The sequence below is a fragment of the Coregonus clupeaformis genome, chromosome 11, assembly GCF_020615455.1.
Source record: "Coregonus clupeaformis isolate EN_2021a chromosome 11, ASM2061545v1, whole genome shotgun sequence".
Taxonomy (NCBI): Eukaryota; Metazoa; Chordata; class Actinopteri; order Salmoniformes; family Salmonidae; genus Coregonus; species Coregonus clupeaformis.
In genome coordinates this window covers 49,446,885-49,469,663 of record NC_059202.1, presented here as the reverse complement: position 1 = coordinate 49,469,663, position 22,779 = coordinate 49,446,885, and the positions used below count along the sequence as shown (strand labels likewise).

The 22,779-nt window shown below is 42.3% G+C and overlaps 1 protein-coding gene across 2 annotated transcripts in view; it reads left to right on the top strand.

Annotated features, from left to right (window-relative positions):
* LOC121577052 (PDZ domain-containing RING finger protein 4-like) overlaps positions 1-22,779 on the top strand; it is a 117,824-nt gene that overhangs the window by 38,673 nt on the left and 56,372 nt on the right. For both annotated transcript variants that reach the window (XM_041890767.1, XM_041890766.1), the window contains exon 2: positions 20,404-20,654. In XM_041890767.1, the coding sequence (XP_041746701.1) occupies positions 20,404-20,654 (251 nt within the window). The remainder of the gene's footprint in view (positions 1-20,403; positions 20,655-22,779) is intronic.

Genomic DNA, 22,779 nt, shown 5'->3' with positions numbered 1-22,779 from the left:
TTATTTCAGATCATGAAACATGGGACCAACACTTTACATGCTGTGTTTATATTTTTGTTCAGTGTACAAAGTACAATAGTAGAAATATTAGAATTAACTATGTCGGGAATAGAGTATTTAAATACTCAGTGTGAAACAGGAAGTGTCCAGTTGTTCAATGTCTCTAAGACATGGGACAGCAGCATTGGCTATGTGTGAGTGTGTGTGTGTGAGTGTGTTTGTTTGTTTTGTATTAGTTGTGTGTGCGTGTGTTTTATGTGAGTCAGTGTGCATCACCTGGTAGATGGCTAGTGATGGCTGTTCAACAGTAATAGAAGCAGTTTTTTAGTCTCACCGTCTTGGCACTGATGCACGGTAGCCGAGTAAACAGTCCGTGGCTCGAATGACTCGAGGTCCTTAATGATCTTCTTGGCCTTCCTTTGACATCGAGTGCTGTAAATGTCCTGGAGGGCAGGCAGCGTACCCCTGATGATGGGCTGACCGCACCACCCTCTGGAGAGCCATGCGGTTGAGGGCGATGCAGTTGCCATTCCAAGCGGTGATGCAGCCCGACAGAATGATCTCAATGGTGCATCTGTAGAAGTTTGTAAGGGGCTTAGGGGCCATGCCGGAAATCTTCAGCCGCCTAAGGTTGTAGCGGCGCTTTGTGCCTTCTTCACTACGGTGTCGGTGTGGCGAGACCATTTCGGATCCTCAGTGATGTGCATGCCGAGGAACTTCAAGTGTTTGACCCTGTCCACTGCAGCCTGTCGATGAGGATGGGGGGGTGCTTCCTCTTCTGTCTCCTGTAGTCCACGATCAGCTCCTTCGGTTTGGTGACGTTGAGGGAGAGGTTATTGTCCTGGCACCACTACACCAGGGCTCTGACCTCCTCCCTTTAGGCTGTCTCATCGTTGTTGGTAATCAGGCCTACCACTGTCCTGTCATCAGCAAACTTGATGATTGAGTTGGAGTCGTGCATGGCCAAGCAGTCATGGGTGAACAGGGAGTACAGGATGGGGCTGACCACAAAGCCCTGGGGGGCCCCCGTGTTGAGGATCAGTGTGGCGGAGGTGTTGCCTACCCTCAACACCAAATGAGGTGAAAAGGAGACTGGAATGCCATTTTACGTATTAAAATATAGAGGGAAATGGTTGTCACTACTAGATAGTATTTCTCTTTTCTCCTTAAGAACATGTTGAAAAGAAACATGTCTGAAAAATAACTGATACTAGCCTGGCATTCACTTTCTCCCTCCAATACACAGGAACAGTGGAGTAGTTACAGGATTAATGTATAACACAGCTTCAATGAGAATTAGTTTTGTTTCCTTTGTTTCCACTGTGCAATCTGCAACATTTAAACCCAGCAGCAGATGCATCTCTGAGCCTCTGAATCAGATCCAATCTTCTCTTCACTTCCTTTGTTTCATTGACTGGATAACCTGAAGAGGAGAGCGGTGAGATGAGGGTAGGTGGAGAGGAGAGAAGAGGTGAGTGGATAGGAGAGAAGAGAGAGGGATGAGGAGAGGAAAGGAAAGGAAAAGGGGGTTAGATTGGAGTGACTTTGGAGAAAGACACAGATTTTGCCTCACTCCATCTCCACCCTGACTCTCTTCACTATGCAGAGAACGAACAAAAGCAAAGGGAATCTGCCTGTGAAGAAGATTGATTACATTTGTGATCATTCTTCAGAGATAATGTCCCCTCTTTTTAATCGTGTTCATTGCATTGTGTTTCCCAGCCTGTATATGTTAAAGATTATCACAGGGGACTCCATCATTGTCTCGTTGTAAATGCCGTCCTAATTGTGAACAGCTCAACTATTCATTGGGAGGTGGACACTTGATAATAGATCTTGTTCACTGCTTTGAGTATGTCTGTTGTAAGTAAAGTGGCTCTGCAACATGCTGTTTTCTTCACATCAAGTTTAATGGGCTTCATTAACTACATTTCAAAATTATAATCAGATTACCAAATACAGGTATCAGCCATCCCCGACTTACTATTGACATTCTGGGACTCTTTCAACTCCCCATTGCATTTATTGAAAAGTGGAGGAAGGTGCGTTTGGAGCAGCACAGTAGTTCAGTCCCTATATCCTCCTCAGCCTTAGCTCTGGACTGTCTAACCTGTTATTTACTCTCTGAACAAGTGTGAGTACTCTTTGCTCTGGTACTCTGACACTAAATCAGACCAAGATGGTTTTCCTGTCACACACTCCACCTCCTCTCCCTCCCTCCTTCCAGTCATTACCTGGCCCTGAATTAAGATCAGGAGATGAGTTTAGAGTGCTGGGACACACACACATACACACAGGGTCATGCCTGGACTGCCTGTGAATGGGGTATCAGAACCCTCTAGCCGCTGGGCTACCATCAGTATTACTGGCTTATTGTTCTCTGTGGCGTGGGAAGGATTGACCAGGGCTGTTGCCTGTCAGTCCTCAGGGCGATCTGGTCTTTACTGCTCTTTCCTGAAGCACAGGAAGACCACAACTGCATGCCGTATGTGCATCGTGAAGAGAGATCGGTATCGTGAGAATACTTATTTTTTCAAGTTTCAGCAGGTGGACGAGGATTGGAAACAAAGTTGATGTCTCCTTTCTTTCTTTCTTTCTTTCTTTCTTTCTTTGTTGTATTATTTCTCTCTCTCTCTCTCTCTCTCTCTCTCTCTCTCTCTCTCTCTCTCTCTCTCTCTCTCTCTCTCTCTCTCTCTCTCTCTCTCTCTCTCTCTCTCTCTCTCTCTCTCATTATCTCTCTCCTCTTTGGTTCTACCACGCAGACAGAGCCCTTTAGCTCTTTGCTTCACACAGCTCCAAATTACCCACCTAACAGGCAGATCAATGGCCAAACACAGGGGTCCTGAGTGACCCGTCAAACTCCCCCCGTTTATTATGTTGAATTTTAAAGCTCACGTGCCACCCTTCTGACCCCCTTCCTCATTACCCCCCTTCCCTCCACACCCCTGTTCCTTGATGGGTGGTGTGCTGCACTGGCAACTATGTGATAACAACAGAGATGAGGGGACGGGATGTGTGTGGGTGTGTGTTGGGGGGCTGGCGAGGAGTCGGACGAGACGTTGTTGTGAGCTGCGTTGTGTTGTGGCGTCTGGCATTATGTAAATAGTGCTCATCCCATGCTAATTGCCTCCACTTTTTTTCAATTTTCACCTAAAATGACATACCCAAATCTAACTGCCTGTAGCTCAGGACCTGATGCAAGGATATGCATATTCTTTATAACATTTGAAACAAAACACTTTGAAGTTTGTGGAAATGTGAAATGAATGCAGGAGAATATAACACATTAGTTCTGGTAAAAGATAATACAAACAAAAAAACATGTGTTTTCTATTATCATCTTTGAAATGCAAGAGAAAGGCCACAATATAATATTGCAGTTTAGGCACAATTTTGATTTTGGCCACTAGATGGCAGCAGTGCGTATGCAAAGTTTCAGATTGATCCAGTGAAGCATTGCAATACTGGACTATTTTGTATTAAGTCTACCCAAATGTACTGAATTGGTCAATTGATACATAACTATAGAGAACATACAAAAATGATATGGTAATACAAAATGTAAGTTTACACACTCCCAGGAGTGTCATACATGATGGATCATTAGCTTATACAATAACTTTCACACATGTAGATGGCCGGGCGGGGTGGGTGTGGAGCCAGAGACAGCAGGGGTTCAAACTGTAGAACCCAGTTCCTACATTTGAATATAAAAATGGATTTTATCAAACAAAACTGTGCTACATTTGATCTCTGGGACCCTTAGGATAACAAATCAGAGCAAGATTACTGAATGTAAGTACATTATTTACCTTCAGAGGTGAATGTATCAAACCAGTTGCTGTGATAAGTTTGTTGTTGTTGTGCACTCCTCAAACAATAGCATGGTAGGATCTGAAAGTCCTAGTCAATCGATCAATAATAAAATAATACTTTTAGCAAAAATGTTTATTTTCAATTTACAATCTGTAGAAACAATGAGAATAGAAAGGTTCAGAACTTTTGTAAAACATCACAGTACAGTTGAAAAATATATGGCAAATAGAAATCCAATATGGATGGTGTTAAGAGATAGATGGGAGGTGTTGAATGGAGTTGAAGGATGGGAGTAATAACAACTAACAACAACTAATAACAACAAGATACCTAATGTAAAGCATACTGTGTCCATAATAAGTATATAGGTTATAGGTTGCGAGCTTTTGTGAAAGAGCACAGTTAGAAAGATATGGCATATAGAAACAAACCGGATGGACATCATGAAAATGATCGGAGAGGTTGAGGGTAGAGGAAGTTCAGGAGTAAAAACAAATAAAATATAATTATTTTTAAATTGACTGTGTCCATAAAATGTATATAGTATGTATAAGCTGGAAGTAGAGGCCTGAGCATTGTTGTTCACTAGTTTACTCCAATTAGGGAAAGGGTGTTTGGGTTGGAAAGTAATAAAGGGAAATATTTGTTTTTAAAGGATATGTATATATGTGTACAGTTGAAGTCGGAAGTTTACATACACCTTAGCCAAATATATTTAAACTCAGTTTTCACAATTCCTGACATTTAATCCTAGTAAAACCTGTTTTAGGTCAGTTAGGATCACCACTTTATTTTAAGAATGTGAAATGTCAGAATAATAGTAGAGAGAATTATTTATTTCAGCTTTTATTTATTTCATCAAATTCCCAGTGGGTGAGAAGTTTACATACACTCAATTAGTATTTGGTAGCATTGCCTTTAAATTGTTAAACTTGGGTCAAACATTTTGGGTAGCCTTCCACAAGCTTCCCACAATAAGTTGGGTGAATTTTGGCCCATTCCTCCTGACAGAGCTGATGTAACTGAATCAGGTTTGTAGGCCTCCTTGCCCGCACACGCTTTTTCAGTTCTGCCTACACATTTTCTAGAGGATTAAAGTCAGGGCTTTGTCATGGCCACTCCAATACCTTGACTTTGTTGTCCTTAAGCCATTTTGCCACAACTTTGGAAGTATGCATTGTCCATTTGGAAGACCCATTTGCGACCAAGCTTTAACTTCCTGACTGATGTCTTGAGATGTTGCTTCAATATATCCACATAATTTTCCTTCCTCTTGATGCCATCTATTTTGTGAAGTGCACCAGTCCCTCCTGCAGCAAAGCACCCCCACAGCATGATGCTGCCACCCCCGTGCTTCACGGTTGGGATGGTGTTCTTCGGCTTTCAAGCACCCCCTTTTTCCTCCAAACATAACGATGGTCATTATGGCCAAACAGTTGTATTTCTGTTTCATCAGACCAGAGGACATTTCTCCAAGAAGTACGATCTTTGTCCCCATGTGCAGTTGCAAACCGTAGTCTGGCTTTTTTATGGCGGTTTTGGAGCAGTGGCCTTTCAGGTTATGTCGATATAGGACTCGTTTTACTGTGGATATAGATACTTTTGTACCTGTTTCCTCTAGGTCCTTTGCTGTTGTTCTGGGATTGATTTGCACTTTTTGCACCAAAGTACGTTCATCTCTAGGAGACAGAATGCGTCTCCTTCCTGAGCGGTATGACGACTGCATGGTCCCATGGTGTTTATACTTGCATACTATTGTTTGTACAGATGAACGTGGTACCTTCAGGCGTTTGGAAATTGCTCCCAAGGATGAACCAGACTTGTGGAGGTCTACAATTATTTTTCTGAGGTCTTGGCTGATTTATTTTGATTTTCCCATGATGTCAAGCAAAGAGGCACTGAGTTTGAAGGTAGGCATTGTAATACATCCACAGGTACACCTCCAATTGAATCAAATGATGTCAATTAGCCTATCAGAAGCTTCTAAAGCCATGACATCATTTTTTCTGGAATTGTCCAAGCTGTTTAAAGGCACAGTCAACTTATTGTATGTAAACTTCTGACCCATTGCTATTGTGATACAATGAATTATAAGTGAAATAATCTGTCTGTAAACAATTGTTGGAAAAATTACTTGTGTCATGCACAAAGTAGATATCCTAACCGACTTGCCAAAACTATAGTTTGTTAAAAATAAATTTGTGGTTGAAAAATGAGTTTTAATGACTCCAACCTAAGTGTATGTAAACTTCCGACTTCAACTCTATGTATGTGTATATGTATGTGTATGTATGTGTATGTATATACAGTGGGGAGAACAAGTATTTGATACACTGCCGATTTTGCAGGTTTTCTTACTTACAAAGCATGTAGAGGTCTGTATTTTTTATCATAGGTACACTTCAACTGTGAGAGACTGAATCTAAAACAAAAATCCAGAAAATCACATTGTATGATTTTTAAGTAATTAATTTTCATTTTATTGCATGACACAAGTATTTGATCACCTACCAACCAGGAAGAATTCCGGCTCTCACAGACCTGTTAGTTTTTCTTTAAGAAGCCCTCCTGTTCTCCACTCATTACCTGTATTAACTGCACCTGTTTGAACTCGTTACCTGTATAAAAGACACCTGTCCACACACTCAATCAAACAGACTCCAACCTCTCCACAATGGCCAAGACCAGAGAGCTGTATAAGGACATCAGGGATAAAATTGTAGACCTGCACAAGGCTGGGATGGGCTACAGGACAATAGGCAAGCAGCTTGGTGAGATGGCAACAACTGTTGGCGCAATTATTAGAAAATGGAAGAAGTTCAAGATGACGGTCAATCATCCTCGGTCTGGGGCTCCATGCAAGGTCTCACCTCGTGGGGCATCAATGATCATGAGGAAGGTGAGGGATCAGCCCAGAACTACACGGCAGGACCTGGTCAATGACCTGAAGAGAGCTGGGACCACAGTCTCAAAGAAAAGCATTAGTAACACACTACGCCGTCATGGATTAAAATCCTGCAGTGCACGCAAGGTCCCCCTGCTCAAGCCAGCGCATGTCCAGGCCCGTCTGAAGTTTGCCAATGACCATCTGGATGATCCAGAGGTGGAATGGGAGATGGTCATGTGGTCTGATGAGACAAAAATAGAGCTTTTTGGTCTAAACTCCACTCGCCGTGTTTGGAGGAAGAAGAAGGATGAGTACAACCCCAAGAACACCATCCCAACCGTGAAGCATGGAGGTGGAAACATCATTCTTTGGGGATACATTTCTGCAAAGGGGACAGGACAACTGCACCGTATTGAGGGGAGGATGGATGGGGCCATGTATCGCGAGATCTTGGCCAACAACCTCCTTCCCTCAGTAAGAGCATTGAAGATGGGTCATGGCTGGGTCTTCCAGCTTGACAACGACCCGAAACACACAGCCAGGGCAACTAAGGAGTGGCTCCGTAAGAAGCATCTCAAGGTCCTGGAGTGGCCTAGCCAATCTCCAGACCTGAACCCAATAGAAAATCTTTGGAGGGAGCTGAAGTCCGTATTGCCCAGCGACAGGCCCCGAAACCTAAAGGATCTGGAGAAGGTCTGTATGGAGGAGTGGGCCAAAATCCCTGCTGCAGTGTGTGCAAACCTGGTCAAGACCTACAGGAAACGTATGATCTCTGTAATTGCAAACAAATGTTTCTGTACCAAATATTAAGTTCTGCTTTTCTGATGTATCAAATACTTATGTCATGCAATAAAATGCAAATTAATTACTTAAAAATCATACAATGTGATTTTCTGGATTTTCTGTTTTAGATTCCGTCTCTCACAGTTGAAGTGTACCTATGATAAAAAGTACAGACCTCTACATGCTTTGTAAGTAGGAAAACCTGCAAAATCGGCAGTGTTTCAAATACTTGTTCTCCCCACTGTATATATATATTTGTGAGAAAAAAAAAACATATGGGGGATTGGAAGTGATGCAGACAATTACATTGATAGAAGTTACAATCTATCTGCAATATTAAAGCTGATCTACTCCCTAAAAAAACAAAAAAACAATAGCATGGTATTTTTTCACTGTAATACCTACTGTACATTGGACGGTGCAGTTAGATTAACAAGAATTTAAGCTTTCTATCCATATAATACATGTCTATGTCCTGAAAAGTTTGCTGTTACTTCCAACAGTCATGCTAATCACATTAGCACACGTTAGCTCAACCGTCCCATATTCGGGACTCCGATCCCCATAGAGGTTAAATGTGCCTTATACAAACACAGCTCTGGGACTATAGCTTAAATCTCCATTCAGTGTTGGAGAGGTAATATAGTTTCTGGGCAGTAGCACAGAACTGAACACAAACATTTATATTGGACTAGAGAAGATAGATAATGACTTTCATTCAAACCTTGGAAAGGCCATTTACTGCACAGGCCACTCCTCTCTTTTCTCCTCCCTCCTCTCTTTTCTCCTCCATCCTCTCTTTTCTCCTCCCTCCTCTCTTTTCTCCTCCCTCCTCTCTTTTCTCCTCCCTCCTCTCTTTTCTCCTCCCTCCTCTCTTTTCTCCTCCATCCTCTCTTTTCTCCTCCCTCCTCTCTTTTCTCCTCCATCCTCTCTTTTCTCCTCCCTCCTCTCTTTTCTCCTCCCTCCTCTCTTTTCTCCTCCATCCTCTCTTTTCTCCTCCCTCCTCTCTTTTCTCCTCCCTCCTCTCTTTTCAAAGATGCAGCATTCAGTGAAGAGATGTTCCACGACAGTGCCCTCTCCTCCTAGTTTTACACAGTCAGCAAATGGGTGGCACCATTACTTCCTTACAACATCTTTCTACACAAAGCTGCCTGGCCGTTCTGCTGATTTGTACAACATATAGCTACAGCCATTATCAGTCATCGAGAAGGAGGCTGTACAGACATTATTTAGTAATTTAGGCAAGTGGTGTAATTCTCCGTAATTTGACATCCTCGCTATCTTTTAGATTAAAACAAATTTGAAGATAGTAAGACATGGAATTTAAAGCAGAGAAGTTAACCATGCATCTCTAAATCATTTTACGCTATCTACATACTGTATATGTATCATTAACCTTGAAAAAGCTGATTAACACACACACACACACACACTCACACACAGACACACTGTTTGGAATCCACAGCAGTAGAAATTCATAACTCAGCTGAAATAGGATACTGTAATTATGCTCCTCGTATTTGCCGGTAATCTGTTGGGGATGAAGATTAAGTAGTTTATTGATCTAATTTCATGGTAAAGTGGCAATAAGCTGCTGAACATGAGAGATGTTTGGTCTGCATCCCGATTGGCACCCTATTCCCTATATAGTGCACTACTTCTGACAAGGGACATAGGGTAGGGCACTATGTAGGAAATAAGGTGCCATTTGGGATGCAGACTTTGTGCTTCAGAAGCACCTCAGAAGCATTAAGCCCGAGCAACAATACAATATCCAGTTACATCTACATGGACTATATGTGATTGAAAAATGTGTTCTCAATGCTTAACTAGCTTCCCTACGCATGACATGCTGTTAACTCAGCTGTGTGTGTGTGCCTGCATACTGTGTGGTTACAGTGTGTGTTTGATTACATGTGATTCTTCTTGGTAGGATGCTTATCTATCCAGACCCGGAGGCTGGTGCTCCTTCAGGCTCTCTGTATTACATTAACCTAGCAGCAATGACCCCAAAGCAGCCTGCCAGAGACTAGCAGTGGGCCTCCCTCCATCACCCCCAACCTAGAGTAGAGGAGAGATAATGGCTGGTTGTTATGGATGGTTTCTTTATAAAGATCATTGCACATTCCATTCAAATTCAAGGAGCTGTCTTTGCCTATTGTTAAGTCTTTGACATTGAACATAGGTCAGTGCTGGAATAGATTGCTACACTTTTTAATAGTTGTCCTTGCAAATAAATTACTACAATGGCTTCAAATTGGATAACACAAAACACTTGCTTAAAGAGATGCTCCGAAACTTTGGCAACTAGTAAGTATTTTTTAAACCTCTCGCTTTGTGCTGAATGTGGTCAATGTTTTTATTTTATTTTATTTTTTATTTTCACCTTTATTTAACCAGGTAAGCCAGTTACATATGGGGTAAAAAAACATAAAGTCAAAAAAATACAACAGAAAATATATATACAGTGTGTGCAAATGTAGCAAGTTATGGAGGTAAGGCAATAAATAGGCTATAGTGCAAAATAATTACAATTAGTATTAACACTGGAATGCTAGATGTGCAAGAAATTATGTGCAAATAGAGATACTGGGGTGCAAAAGAGCAAAATAAATAACAATATAGGGATGAGGTAGTTGGGTGGGCTAATTTCAGATGGGCTGTGTACAGGTGCAGTGATCGGTAAGGTGCTCTGACAATGTGTAGTTCATACATGCATCATCTATGAGCAGAATTACTCTCTTACCTCAATTAGCCACGAAATCCCTAGTTTAAAAGTGACTGTTTACTGGAAGATGTGCAGCGTCGTTTTCTCTACATTTTCCCCCATGTGGGCCAGCCCTCTAGCAATTCGAGTTCAAGACAATGTGGTTCAGAGCGAGAGAAAGAGAGAGCAATGACATGGTGCACATATCTGCACATAAGTGACGTAGTACACCATTTTTGGGGACCACTTTCAGAACTACTGGCTAAAAACTATTCTAAAGTACAGAATAATCTATTTAAGGCCGCCCATGGATCACAGTGCAAGTTGACAACAGATATGGGAATTCAGGGTGCGAGGGTATTATGCAACAAAGTGAGCATCACTCACGGTTATAAGGCTGAGTTTAGAGAGAGGAAATTGGTGGAATTGATCAAATGTTCCACGGGCATAAAACTCCCGACAGAAAGACCAAGTGAGTAGGTATTTTAATGTAAAAAAACAGCCCGGGAGTCCCTAATGCAGTGTGTTTTATGTTGGTCGACTCCCAAATAGCACCCTATTCCCCATATAGTGCACTACTTTTGACCATGGCCCACTATATGGGGAATAGGGTGCTATTTGGGACTCAACGTAGGCGAAGGGTTAAAGGAGGGATGTTAGTTGGTTCATGTTGAGATGTTGGGGTGGATTGTCAAATTTCCCTAGTGGGCTGCTGGTCTTTTTTTTTTGTGAAGTTCCATGTCACTGGAGCAGCAAGGATAGTAGTTAGGGCTATAGCTCGGGGAATCGCTCATAGAGTGTCTCATTTTGGTCCGATCTCTCTCTCTCCATTTTTCTATTTCTCTAACTCTGTCTCTCTGTCTGTGTCTAGAGGTGATTATGCAGTCATAGCATCTTAACTGTAGCGGACCGCTACTCCTGTTTTAATCTGACACTTATTATTGAAAGGAGACATTTTGGCATTGCGATTAGGAATCCCAGCCTTTTTCTGCACACACACACACTTCTTTCTTCGCCGAGATGGGGTAGAGAGCAGGGCAGCAGTCACATTCACTTGACAATCACAGGCCAGAATAGGGAATTACCTTTGAGGAAACAGGAGGGGGAATGTTATGCCACTTCTCAATTGTATTTGATTCATGAAAATGTCAATTGAATCCTCGGTGCAGCTCAAAGACGACAGTTGACAGTGCGTTTGCTATTCATTAATGAACTTGGAGCGTCACACAGTAGCTGGCAGCACTGATGCTGAGTTCCCTCCCTCCCTCCCTCCCTCCCTCCCTCCCTCCTCATTGTGTTGTGAATCCTATTGTTGTCTAGCCCAGTTGGGGAAAACTGTGGCTGACGTAATGCTGTTTACACACACACACCATTTTTTCTATTAGCAGTGCGAGACTTCAAGCCACTGTCCTGTGGTTGCAGTATGCCTATCTATGGAGCACAGCTGTACAGACCAAGGCTCCCTATCTTCCCTCTTCATCTTCTCTGGCGGGTGGGTAAACTCCTCTGTCCTCCATCCCGTACAGCTCCAGCTTTATCTGCTGTCTCCACACAGCTGGCCTTGTCCTACAGCTCTGGGGCCGTCTCACCTGTCCCCACAGGGGGTTGATGGAACAGCCGTGTAATCAACGGCTGTAAGCGCTATGCTCCCGAGGCTGAATGACCTACATGTTACTCTCTCTCTCCGTCTCTCGCTCTCTTTCTCTCTCTCCATCTGCCTACGCTTAATAAAACCCACAAGGCTGCCACTCAAACTTAACCAGTAGGATAGAGGAGACATTTCACAGCAGAGATATGCATCTACTGCCAGAAGAAATCAATATTTTCAATTCAATACACGTAATGGTAATCCTTTACCTGCATGTCAGTGATTCAAAATATAAAAATTACAAATAACACGTGCTCTATCTATCTACACTGCAGAGGAAAGCAGTCTTTTCAATTCATGACATGTTCTTTTAGAGATTTACCTGCTTGTGATCCAAAATCCAATATACAAGAGAACCACATCTAAACTATCTTAAATTACAAATAAAAACACTTAATTAACGCACAGTGTGCGGTGCTGAGGCAGTTAAATTATGTATGTGGTTTACTGTAAACCATAAAAAGCTAATGGTATATTAGAGTCTATGGCTTTGAGCTGCTATTGCCTTTCACAGAACAGAAGTACATCAATCACTCCAGTCCCTGTCAGTAATCCATTCTAGCTGAGAGGAGCTTTACGCCTGCTGCTGTTACCCACTGACTGAAAGACTCTGGCACACAGCAACACACACAACACACACACACACACACACACACACACAGACACACACAAACACATACACAGAGGCATCAGACAGGGCTGAAGTTGACATCTTAGTGGATAAAGCCCTGTCTGATTCCCCACCTGTCTGTCAGTACAGTCTGCTCTGTCGCCTAGAGTCTAAGCCTGTGGAGGGGGGTTCTACTAAGCTAACATATGGAATTGTTTTAAGATGGTCATACCATGGATCATTTTGCTATTTGATTTTCAATTTTTTGACCCATGTATGTATCAAATAAAAATATAAAACAAATTATTTGATGAAACATTGAATTTGGCTTTAGTGCTATTAGCCCCATAGAAACACATTGAGTAAGCCATTCATTCATACATGGCAAAACAGATAGTAAAAAAAAAAAATCAAAAGGATGTATGTTTTAAAGTGTCTCTCCTATATCTGAGAGATTTAAGAAAGGTCAGGAAAGCTCGGACAAACACCGCTGTAGCCATGGCACCTTCAAGTGCAGATGCGGAAGGCCAACATCGGCGGATGTGGTGGATTGAGATGCAGCCCATGCAGAAAAACTGAAATCTCTAGCTTTAAAAAAATGGATTTTGATGGGGATTTTTTTAGTATGCTAATTCGATTTCCGAGTGGGCGCGGACATCGACTTTGTGAAGATATTGATGGGGATTCTGTGATCAATAAGACAGAGCCGACTAAGGAGGCAAAGCCTCTAGTCAAAGCCTGTACTCTCATGGCTTCCTTCCTTATACCTTCAACTGAGGTTTGATTCTAGATAGTTCTATGAGGCAAGATGAGACACTTTGAGATACTTTGCGTCTTCAACTACATTTCATAGAACCATGGGGCGAATATCTGTTTAAACATGTAAGTCTTCAATAAATGGCAGTGATTTGGTCCAAATCTTGCTTACCTAAATCAGATCTATAAAAGTTCAACAAAGTAATGGTTTGCTTTTATGGTTGGACAGAAAGTATTTTTGTTTTTCAGCACTCTTTGTCAATATGTCAATAGAGAGAGAGAGAGAAACAGGTTTCATCTTGCCATTTCACTCCAGTAAGCCAGTGTATTGCATTTGTTGAGAGAGGCGGTGGTCGTCCTCTCATGGGCTTTGAATGAAAACACTGTTCTCTGCTGTGTATCCATCTGCAAACACAAAACAGATGTGCCACACTCCAGACATTCAATTCTTCCATCCCTCCATCCCACGGTGTCCCTTTTTCTTTCCAAGTCCATTGATATTTCAAATGGCCATGGTCTTGGAAGCATACAGTCATTGCTATGAACAAACAAAGTTGCTGTCTGTTGCTGCATAACGATAATTCATATTGACTCTTTATGAATGAATGGAGCGGTTGTAGACATATGGCGTTTCTTGGAGCTACGGTTTGAAACTATCAACACCACAGTTCTGCTAAATAATTTGTTGCGAACAGCTTTTGTTTACCAGTGTGTGTTTGTGAATTAATATGGATTTGCATGCTTTCTATACACACTGGAGAGTAGAGGTCGTCCCACCTAGCTATCTTGATGAATGCACTAAGTCGCTCTGGATAAGAGCATCTGCTAAATGACTAAAATGTAAATGTAGAGTTTATGACAGTGGAACTGTGATGAAATCTGTGTGATGAAATCATAAAAGACTGTATGAATATCTAGCTATAGTTACAAATGTAATAGATGGATAGATCCACACTAACCAGGACAGTGAGTATAAACGGGACATACAACATGCACGCAGACACACCACACTGGACAAAAACTGGTTGAATCAACGTTGTTGCCACGTCATTTCTACAACAAAAATTAAATGTGATGATGTTGAATCGTAGTGGAAAACTGTAAGGGAATTATATATTATTTTTACCCAACTTTGAACCTAAATCCAATGTCATGGTGAAATGTTCTGTTGATTTCATGTTGAATTCACGTTAGTTGACATCTCAACCAAATGTAAATCAAAAATGGATGTTGAACTGACATCTGTGCCCAGTGGGACAGCCTGAGTTAGTTCATATTCAGTTTGTTGATTGGAGATTAATTGTTCCATCTGGACCATCCTGGTGAAAATCTACGAAAGAGAAAATCCCTCCATCCTCCTCTCTGGTGTTGATGTGTGTGTGTGTGAGTGTGTGTGTGTGTGTGTGTGGTGTGTGTGTGTGTGTGTTTCCCCTGGTTCCATAGGGCTCTGGTCAAAAAGTATTGCACTATGTAGGGAGTAGTGTGCCATTTGGGATGCAGACGAGAGTCCAGGCAGGACAGACTGTACCAGAGACCAGAGGGAGAGCTGGTTGGTTGGAAAATTGATCATTTTTCTCCAGGATTGTCATACGCCATTGGCATCCTTATTTATCTGGTACAACTCCTTTGTTTCCTTCTTCAGGCATGGCCTCTGTTCTGTTAGAGAATTAGTTAGCTAGGTTCTTCAGACAGACAGACAGACAGACAGACAGACAGACAGACAGACAGACAGACAGACAGACAGACAGACAGGCAGACAGACAGACAGACAGACAGACAGACAGACAGACAGACAGACAGACAGACAGACAGACAGAGAGAGGTTCTCTCTCTCTCTAACTCACTCTATTAGACATTTTGGTTAGAAATTATCTCAACAGAGAAACATTTCCTCCTGTGTGCTACCTATATCCCCCCACTAGAATCCCCATACTTTAATGAAGACAGCTTCTCCATCCTGGAGGGGGAAATCAATCATTTCCAGACCCAGGGACATGTACTAGTCTGTGGCGACCTAAATGCCAGAACTGGACAAGAACCTGACACCCTCAGCACACAGGGGGACAAACACCTACCTGGAGGTGACAGCATTCCCTCCCCCATATGCCCCCCTAGGCACAACTACGACAACATAACCAACAAAAACGGGTCACAACTCCTGCAGCTCTGTCGCACACTGGGTATGTACATAGTCAATGGTAGGCTTCGAGGGGACTCCTATGGTAGGTACACCTATAGCTCATCTCTTGGCAGTAGTACTGTAGACTACGTTATCACTGACCTCAACCCAGAGTCTCTCAGAGCGTTCACAGTCAGCCCACTGACACCCCTATCAGACCACAGCAAAATCACAGTCTGCTTGAACAGAGCAAAGTAACAAAGCCTACCATCAGTAACACACTACGCCGCCAGGGACTCAAATCCTGCAGTGCCAGACGTGTCCCCCTGCTTAAGCAGGCGCGTCTGAAGTTTGCTGGAGTGCATTTGGATGATCCAGAAGAGGATTGGAAGAATGTCATATGGTCAGATGAAACCAAAATATAACTTTTTGGTAAAAACTCAACTCGTCGTGTTTGGAGGACAAAGAATGCTGAGTTGCATCCAAAGAACACCATACCTACTGTGAAGCATGGGGGTGGAAACATCATGCTTTGGGGCTGTTTTTCTGCAAAGGGACCAGGATGACTGATCCGTGTAAAGGAAATAATGAATGGGGCCATGTATCGTGAGATTTTGAGTGAAAACCTCCTTCCATCAGCAAGGGCATTGAAGATGAAACGTGGCTGGGTCTTTCAGCATGACAATGATCCCAAACACACCGCCCGGGCAACGAAGGAGTGGCTTCGTAAGAAGCATTTCAAGGTCCTGGAGTGGCCTAGCCAGTCTCCAGATCTCAACCCCATAGAAAATCTTTGGAGGGAGTTGAAAGTCTGTGTTGCCCAGCGACAGCCCCAAAACATCACTGCTCTAGAGGAGATCTGCATGGAGGAATGGGCCAAAATACCAGCAACAGTGTGTGAAAACCTTGTGAAGACTTACAGAAAACGTTTGACCTGTGTCATTGCCAACAAAGGTTATATAACAAAGTATTGAGAAACTTTTGTTATTGACCAAATACTTATTTTCCACCATCATTTGCAAATAAATTCATAAAAAATCCTACTATGTGATTTTCTGGATTTTTTTTCACATTTTGTCTGTCATAGTTGACGTGTACCTATGATGAAAATATTTTTAAGTGGGAGAACTTGCACAATTGGTGGCTGACTAAATACTTTTTTTCCCAACTGTAACTTCCACAAAGCTGTGAACAATCTGAGAGACAAAGCAAGAAGGGCCTTCTATGCCATCAAATGGAACATAAAATTTGACATACCAATTAGGATCTGGCTAAAAATACTTGAATCAGTTATAGAACCCATTGCCCTTTATGGTTGTGGTCTGGGGTCTGCTCACCAACCAAGAATTCACAAAATGGGACAAATTGAGACTCTGCATGCAGAATTCTTCAAAAATATCCTCAGTGTACTACGAAAAACACCAAATAATGCATGCAGAGCAGAATTAGGCCAATACCCGCTAATTATCAAAATCCAGAAAAGAGCCGTTAAATTCTATAACCATTTAAAAGGAAGCGATTCCCAAACCTTCCATAACAAAGCCATCATCTACAGAGAGATGAACTTGGAGAAGAGTCCCCTAAGTAAGCTGGTCCTGGGGCTCTGTTCACAAACACAAACAGACCCCACAGAGCCCCAGGACAACAACAACAACAACACAATTAGACCCAAACAAATTATGAGAAAACAAAAAGAGAATTACTTGACACATTGGAAAGAACAAACAAAAAAACTGAGCAAACTAGAATGCTATTTGGCCCTAAACAGAGAGTACACAGTGGCAGAATACCTGACCACTGTGACTGACCCAAACTTAAGGAAAGCTTTGACTATGTACATACTCAGTGAGCATAGCCTTGCTATTGAGAAAGGCTGCCGTAGGCAGACCTGGCTCTCAAGAGAGCACACTGCCCACAAAATGAGGTGGAAACTGAGCTGCACTTCCTAACCTCCTGCCAAATGTATGACCATATTAGAGACACATATTTCCCTCAGATTACAGCGATTCACAAAGAATTAGAAAACAAACCCAATTTTGATAAACTCCCTTATCTACTGGGTGATAAACCACAGTGTGCCATCACAGCTGCAAGATTTGTGACCTGTTGCCACAAGAAAAGGGCAACCAGTGAAGAACAAACAACATTGTAAATACAACCCATATTTATGTTTATTTATTTTCCCATTTGTACTTGAACTATTTGCACATTGTTACAACACTGTATATATACATAATATGACATTTGAAATGTCTTTATTCTTTTGGAACTTCTGAGTGTAATGTTTACTGTTCATTTTTTATTGTTTATTATCTATTTCACTTGCTTTGGCAATGTTAACATACGTTTCCCATGCCAATGAAGCCCTTAAATTGAATTGAGAGAGAGAGAGAGAGAGAGAGAGAGGTTAGGGGGGAGAGAGAGAGAGAGAGAGAGAGAGAGAGAGAGAGAGAGAGAGAGAGAGAGAGAGAGAGAGAGAGAGAGAGAGAGAGAGAGAGAGAGAGAGAGAGAGAGAGAGAGAGAGAGAGAGAGAGAGAGAGAGAGAGAGAGAGAGAAGAGCTGGTTCAGACCAAATGTAGGTACTATATGGGCTAGCCTAATTATTCAAAGTCCTAGTTTTTTTTTTGCACAACGTATGAGGTCTGTAGCAGAGCAGTATATAGCAACTGCTGACTGGCCACAAAGAAAAGCAGGTTTTGGGGGAGAGAGTGGGGGATAGAGGAGGGATGGCGAGGGAGTGCTACAGTCTTCTCCAGTCGTCGTGTTGACCCAGTTTATCTCTCGGGTGATTAATGCAACATCACGTCACACAACGGTCACTCCAAAAACCAGAGGAACGGACCACTTTATTTATCACCTCCAGTTATGGCTGGAAATAAGTTGTGTGTTTGTAGGGCATTCTCTGATTGGAAGACCTGATCATGGAAAGAAGGTGAAAGCTTCCTCACTTACACCTGTCTTTAGAGATGAGGGATTGGAGACATCAGAGACAAACTTATCACGGACATGCTGTGGTCCTGTGCGGCTCAGTTGGTAGGAGCATGGCGCTTGTAATGCCAAGGTTGTGGGTTCAGTTACCCACGATGCTGTAGTCACTTTGGATAAAAGTGTCTGCTAAGTGGCATACATGCACTATCAAGATAACTGTTGTTAGCAAGCTTGAGGTGTGTTGTTGTGTGTTCTACTGACTTGTAATGCAGATGAGAAAGTTATATTTTCCAGTTGATCGTTTCATTCCAACCTATTCCATGAACAGTCGTGCCACGCAGGCATAACGCTACAACTGAAAGCCGTAATTTCAATACAACTGCAAGAGAATTGTGCTGTATGTATGTACTGTTTTGGGAGAGACTATCTAAATTATAATCTCTGTTTTCAGCATTATACCGAAATACATTCTCTGAGGTATTTCAGCATGCTTACCTTTCCAGTCCAATTACTGGGCTAAATTAACCAATGATTTTCTCCATAGGTGCCAGCTGCAGTGTAAACGTTTTTCACTCTGACAGAAAACAGTTTACTCTGTTTGGTAGGCCTACTGTCTGACTCTCATGATGATGCAGTGATGTAGAACTACTGGAGCGTCCATGTGTAGAACTGAGGGCTTTACTCAAACTTGACTGATGCCATCAGTTTATCCTATTGTTCTTGTACGCATTGTTTATTGTGTTCGTTTATTAAGAATCAATAAGATGTCTGTAGTTGTGGTGAAAAGCTTATTAGTCATATTGCAATGGTCTCAGCACCGCTGCAGGGTGAAGTTTCCCCTAGGTACAGATCGAGGATCAGCTTCCCCTCCCCCAATCTTAACCCAAACCACTAGTGGGGAAATGTGTAACTGACCCAAGATCAGCCTCTATGGGCAACTTTACCCTACACCCTCAGCACCATAAGAATGTTAGTTAGGTATCTGCTGTGTTCCTATGAACATGACATCATGCAAGATCAGCCTCTATGGGCAACTTTACCCTACACCCTCAGCACCATAAGAATGTTAGTTAGGTATCTGCTGTGTTCCTATGAACATGACATCATGCAAGATCAGCCTCTATGGGCAACTTTACCCCTACACCCTCAGCACCATAAGAATGTTAGTTAGGTATCTGCTGTGTTCCTATGAACATGACATCATGCAAGATCAGCCTCTATGGGCAACTTTACCCTACACCCTCAGCACCATAAGAATGTTAGTTAGGTATCTGCTGTGTTCCTATGAACATGACATCATGCAAGATCAGCCTCTATGGGCAACTTTACCCTACACCCTCAGCACCATAAGAATGTTAGTTAGGTATCTGCTGTGTTCCTATGAACATGACATCATGCAAGATCAGCCTCTATGGGCAACTTTACCCTACACCCTCAGCACCATGAGAATGTTAGTTAGGTATCTGCTGTGTTCCTATGAACATGACATCATGCATGTTCAAGTGACTCAGGGAGTGGCCATGGGTTACCCAGGTGGTATCCCGCTGATGCGGAACCTGCCTTAACCCACAAATCTCAACAACTCCCAAAATACCCCCCAAAGATCACAATCAATTCCCAGCAACTCAGAGGAAAGACCTCACATACTGCAGGCAGTCCATTAACTCAAAGCCACTGACATCATCCATTCCCTCACAGTTTTCCTATTTGTTTTCCCTTCTTGCTTTTTGAAATATTGAAATGAGATTGGCATGACGCACATAATTACCTAATAGCACATAATAAACTAATAGACATAAATCCTCTTAGACATGGCTTTACACCAATGAGTCAATGGCTTTGGTCATCTACTAAAATGGTATAATAACACACAACGCTTTTGGTATAATACCACCCTGCTTATAGTGAGGTATTATCTGATTAACCACATGTAAAACTGACAGGTCAACTGCCTCATGTGTATGTGCCTGACAAATCTCTCCTGTCCTCTGTAACCTTTGTCTTTTCATGAATTCAGTAAACAGTGTTACAGTAACTGTAATCTCCCCTGTTTTCTACAAGTGAGCGGGAAAAGCCCTGCATCAACAGTAGTCATAAAGGGCTTTACAGTCTCTTTATTTCTAACTGTATTATCTCCTGTCCTGTGCAGGTGAATGGAAAGGACCTCTCCAAGGCCAGTCATGACGAGGCTGTGGAGGCGTTCCGCTCTGCCAAGGACCCCATCGTGGTGCAGGTCCTCAGGAGGAACACTGCTGGCCGTGTTAACTCCACTCAGGAAGTGGACGTGGTGGACATGTGCACGCAGACAGACATCACCTTCGAACATATCATGGCCCTGGCCAAGCTCCGAGCCACCACCCCTCCCGTGCCTGACATCTGCCCCTTCCTGCTGTCTGACAGGTAAGATCTGATCTGGGCCTGTATTCAAAAGCATCTCAAATACTCGAGGTAGGCCCTCACAATTTAGAGTTTCAAGTATCAACTGGGGGTTTCCTTGAAGACAACAAAAGACAAATGGTTTCAGTATTTTCTCTTTCCTTTTGTTTTTCTTCATATTGTATTCATCTCTAAGGGGAGGAAAACTAAGATCAAGATAAAGTTTAGCATAAAGAATGTCTGGGTTTCTTCTTTAGGGACTGAGAGTGAAATATAAGCTGTTCAAGGGGCTTCTCTACACAAAGCTGAGAAGCTAATTGAATCTCTGTGAACGAGGGATACAGTATATTAAGTTGATAATTAATTCCAACAACATCACATGGATAATTAATTGTCTTGGATTCAAGTATACAATATCAGTTGGAGTTAAATTTTTTATTTTATCTTCATTTAACTAGGCAAGTCAGTTAAGAACAAATTCTTATTTACAATGACGGCCTACACCGGCCAAACCCGGACAACGCTGGGCCAATTGTGTGCCGCCCTATGGGACTCCCAATCACGGCCGGTTGTGATACAGCCTGGAATCAAACCAGGGGGTCTGTAGTGACGCCTCAAGCACTGAGATGCAGTGCCTTAGACCGCTGCGCCACTCGGGAGCCCACATAAAATTAATCAAGTATCTAACATCAGCTGGAGTTACATTAAACACATCAAATATCCAATGGCAGTTGGAGAGTTGGCGTTACATGAAGTGCTTCGCTTTCAGAGATTAGATTTTTTTTATACTAGTCTGTAATAAAAGACTATCATGTTTCAGAAAGAAAAATGGTCTGTTTCAAATTGAGACTAACCATGTTAAGCTATGACCAATCTTCATGTGTCACTGATATACATCAACCAACAACATGACCAGACCCAACCCTTTAAACCTGAGGAGATCCAACCCTTTGTTCCTTCATAATATAAGATATTTTCTCCATAACTCAGTAGCATCACTACCCACAGGGCCTGCTTGTAATAATTGGTGCTGCTTGGCATAGCCATTTGGTTTCATGGAAGGTTTACAAGGTGATTAAACAGAATGGACTAATAAAACCTGGCAATACAGTGCAACATTCATTCACAGCCTAGTTATAGCCCCGGGCTAGACTCCTAAATGTAATCAATGTGACCCATAAAATATACATTTTCTCCTCTTCATCTGCGATCAGGTGCAGACGGCAAGATTACGGCACATTTTATAGATACAACAAATGTTTGTTTCCCTGGGTTTTGAACGTGGGCAGTAAAGCTGTGTAATTGTGTTCAATGTACACACACACACACACAAATACGCATGCACATGCACACACAAACACACATAGCCAACAATGTTACGATGTGCTGCAATATTGTGGTGCCAGAGGATAAAACATTTTGACGTTTACAAGGCTAATTTTGTCACCAGAAGATTGTTTTGGGACAGATTAACACGTGTTTGTGTGTACTCACAGACACAATGAAAATGAATTTATAATGGGAAATATATTAAATATGTTCAATGTTCAACAGTGTGCCAAAGTGAATGCTCTATGTCAAAAATATTGTGTGTGGTATTTGATAGCACTCATTATGCTCTAAAATTACCTTACAAACCCCCAAAGCAAAACTGTTTTGCTCTGTGCATGAGACACGTAAAGTAATATATTCACTTTCCATAGACACTGTATACAATTCATGGGACTTTGTCCAAAGTTGGCTCAAGGACAGAGATATTAAGAGAGAGAGAGAGAGATGGAGTAAGTGTGTGGTAATTTCATTGAAATGCCTGGGGATGCAACAGCATGCAACATCATCCTAGACAGCACTGACACATCCTTTCTTCCTCTCGTCCTAGTGGTCGCATGCAGGGAAAAGACAAAGAAAACGTACAGTCAGTGTATGTAAGAGAGAGATTGTGTGAGAGAGATAAACTCTCAGTAGCAGTGCATGGGTAAAATCACTGGGGAAGCCAAGCCAGGAAAAAAGCCATATTACAACCGATGTTGTGATCATCAGCGGCAGGTAGCTTAGTGGTTAAGAGCGTTGTGCCAGCAACCGAAAGGTTGCTGGTTCTAATCCCCGAGCCGACAGTGTCACGATCGTCTAAGGAAGCGGACCAAAGCGC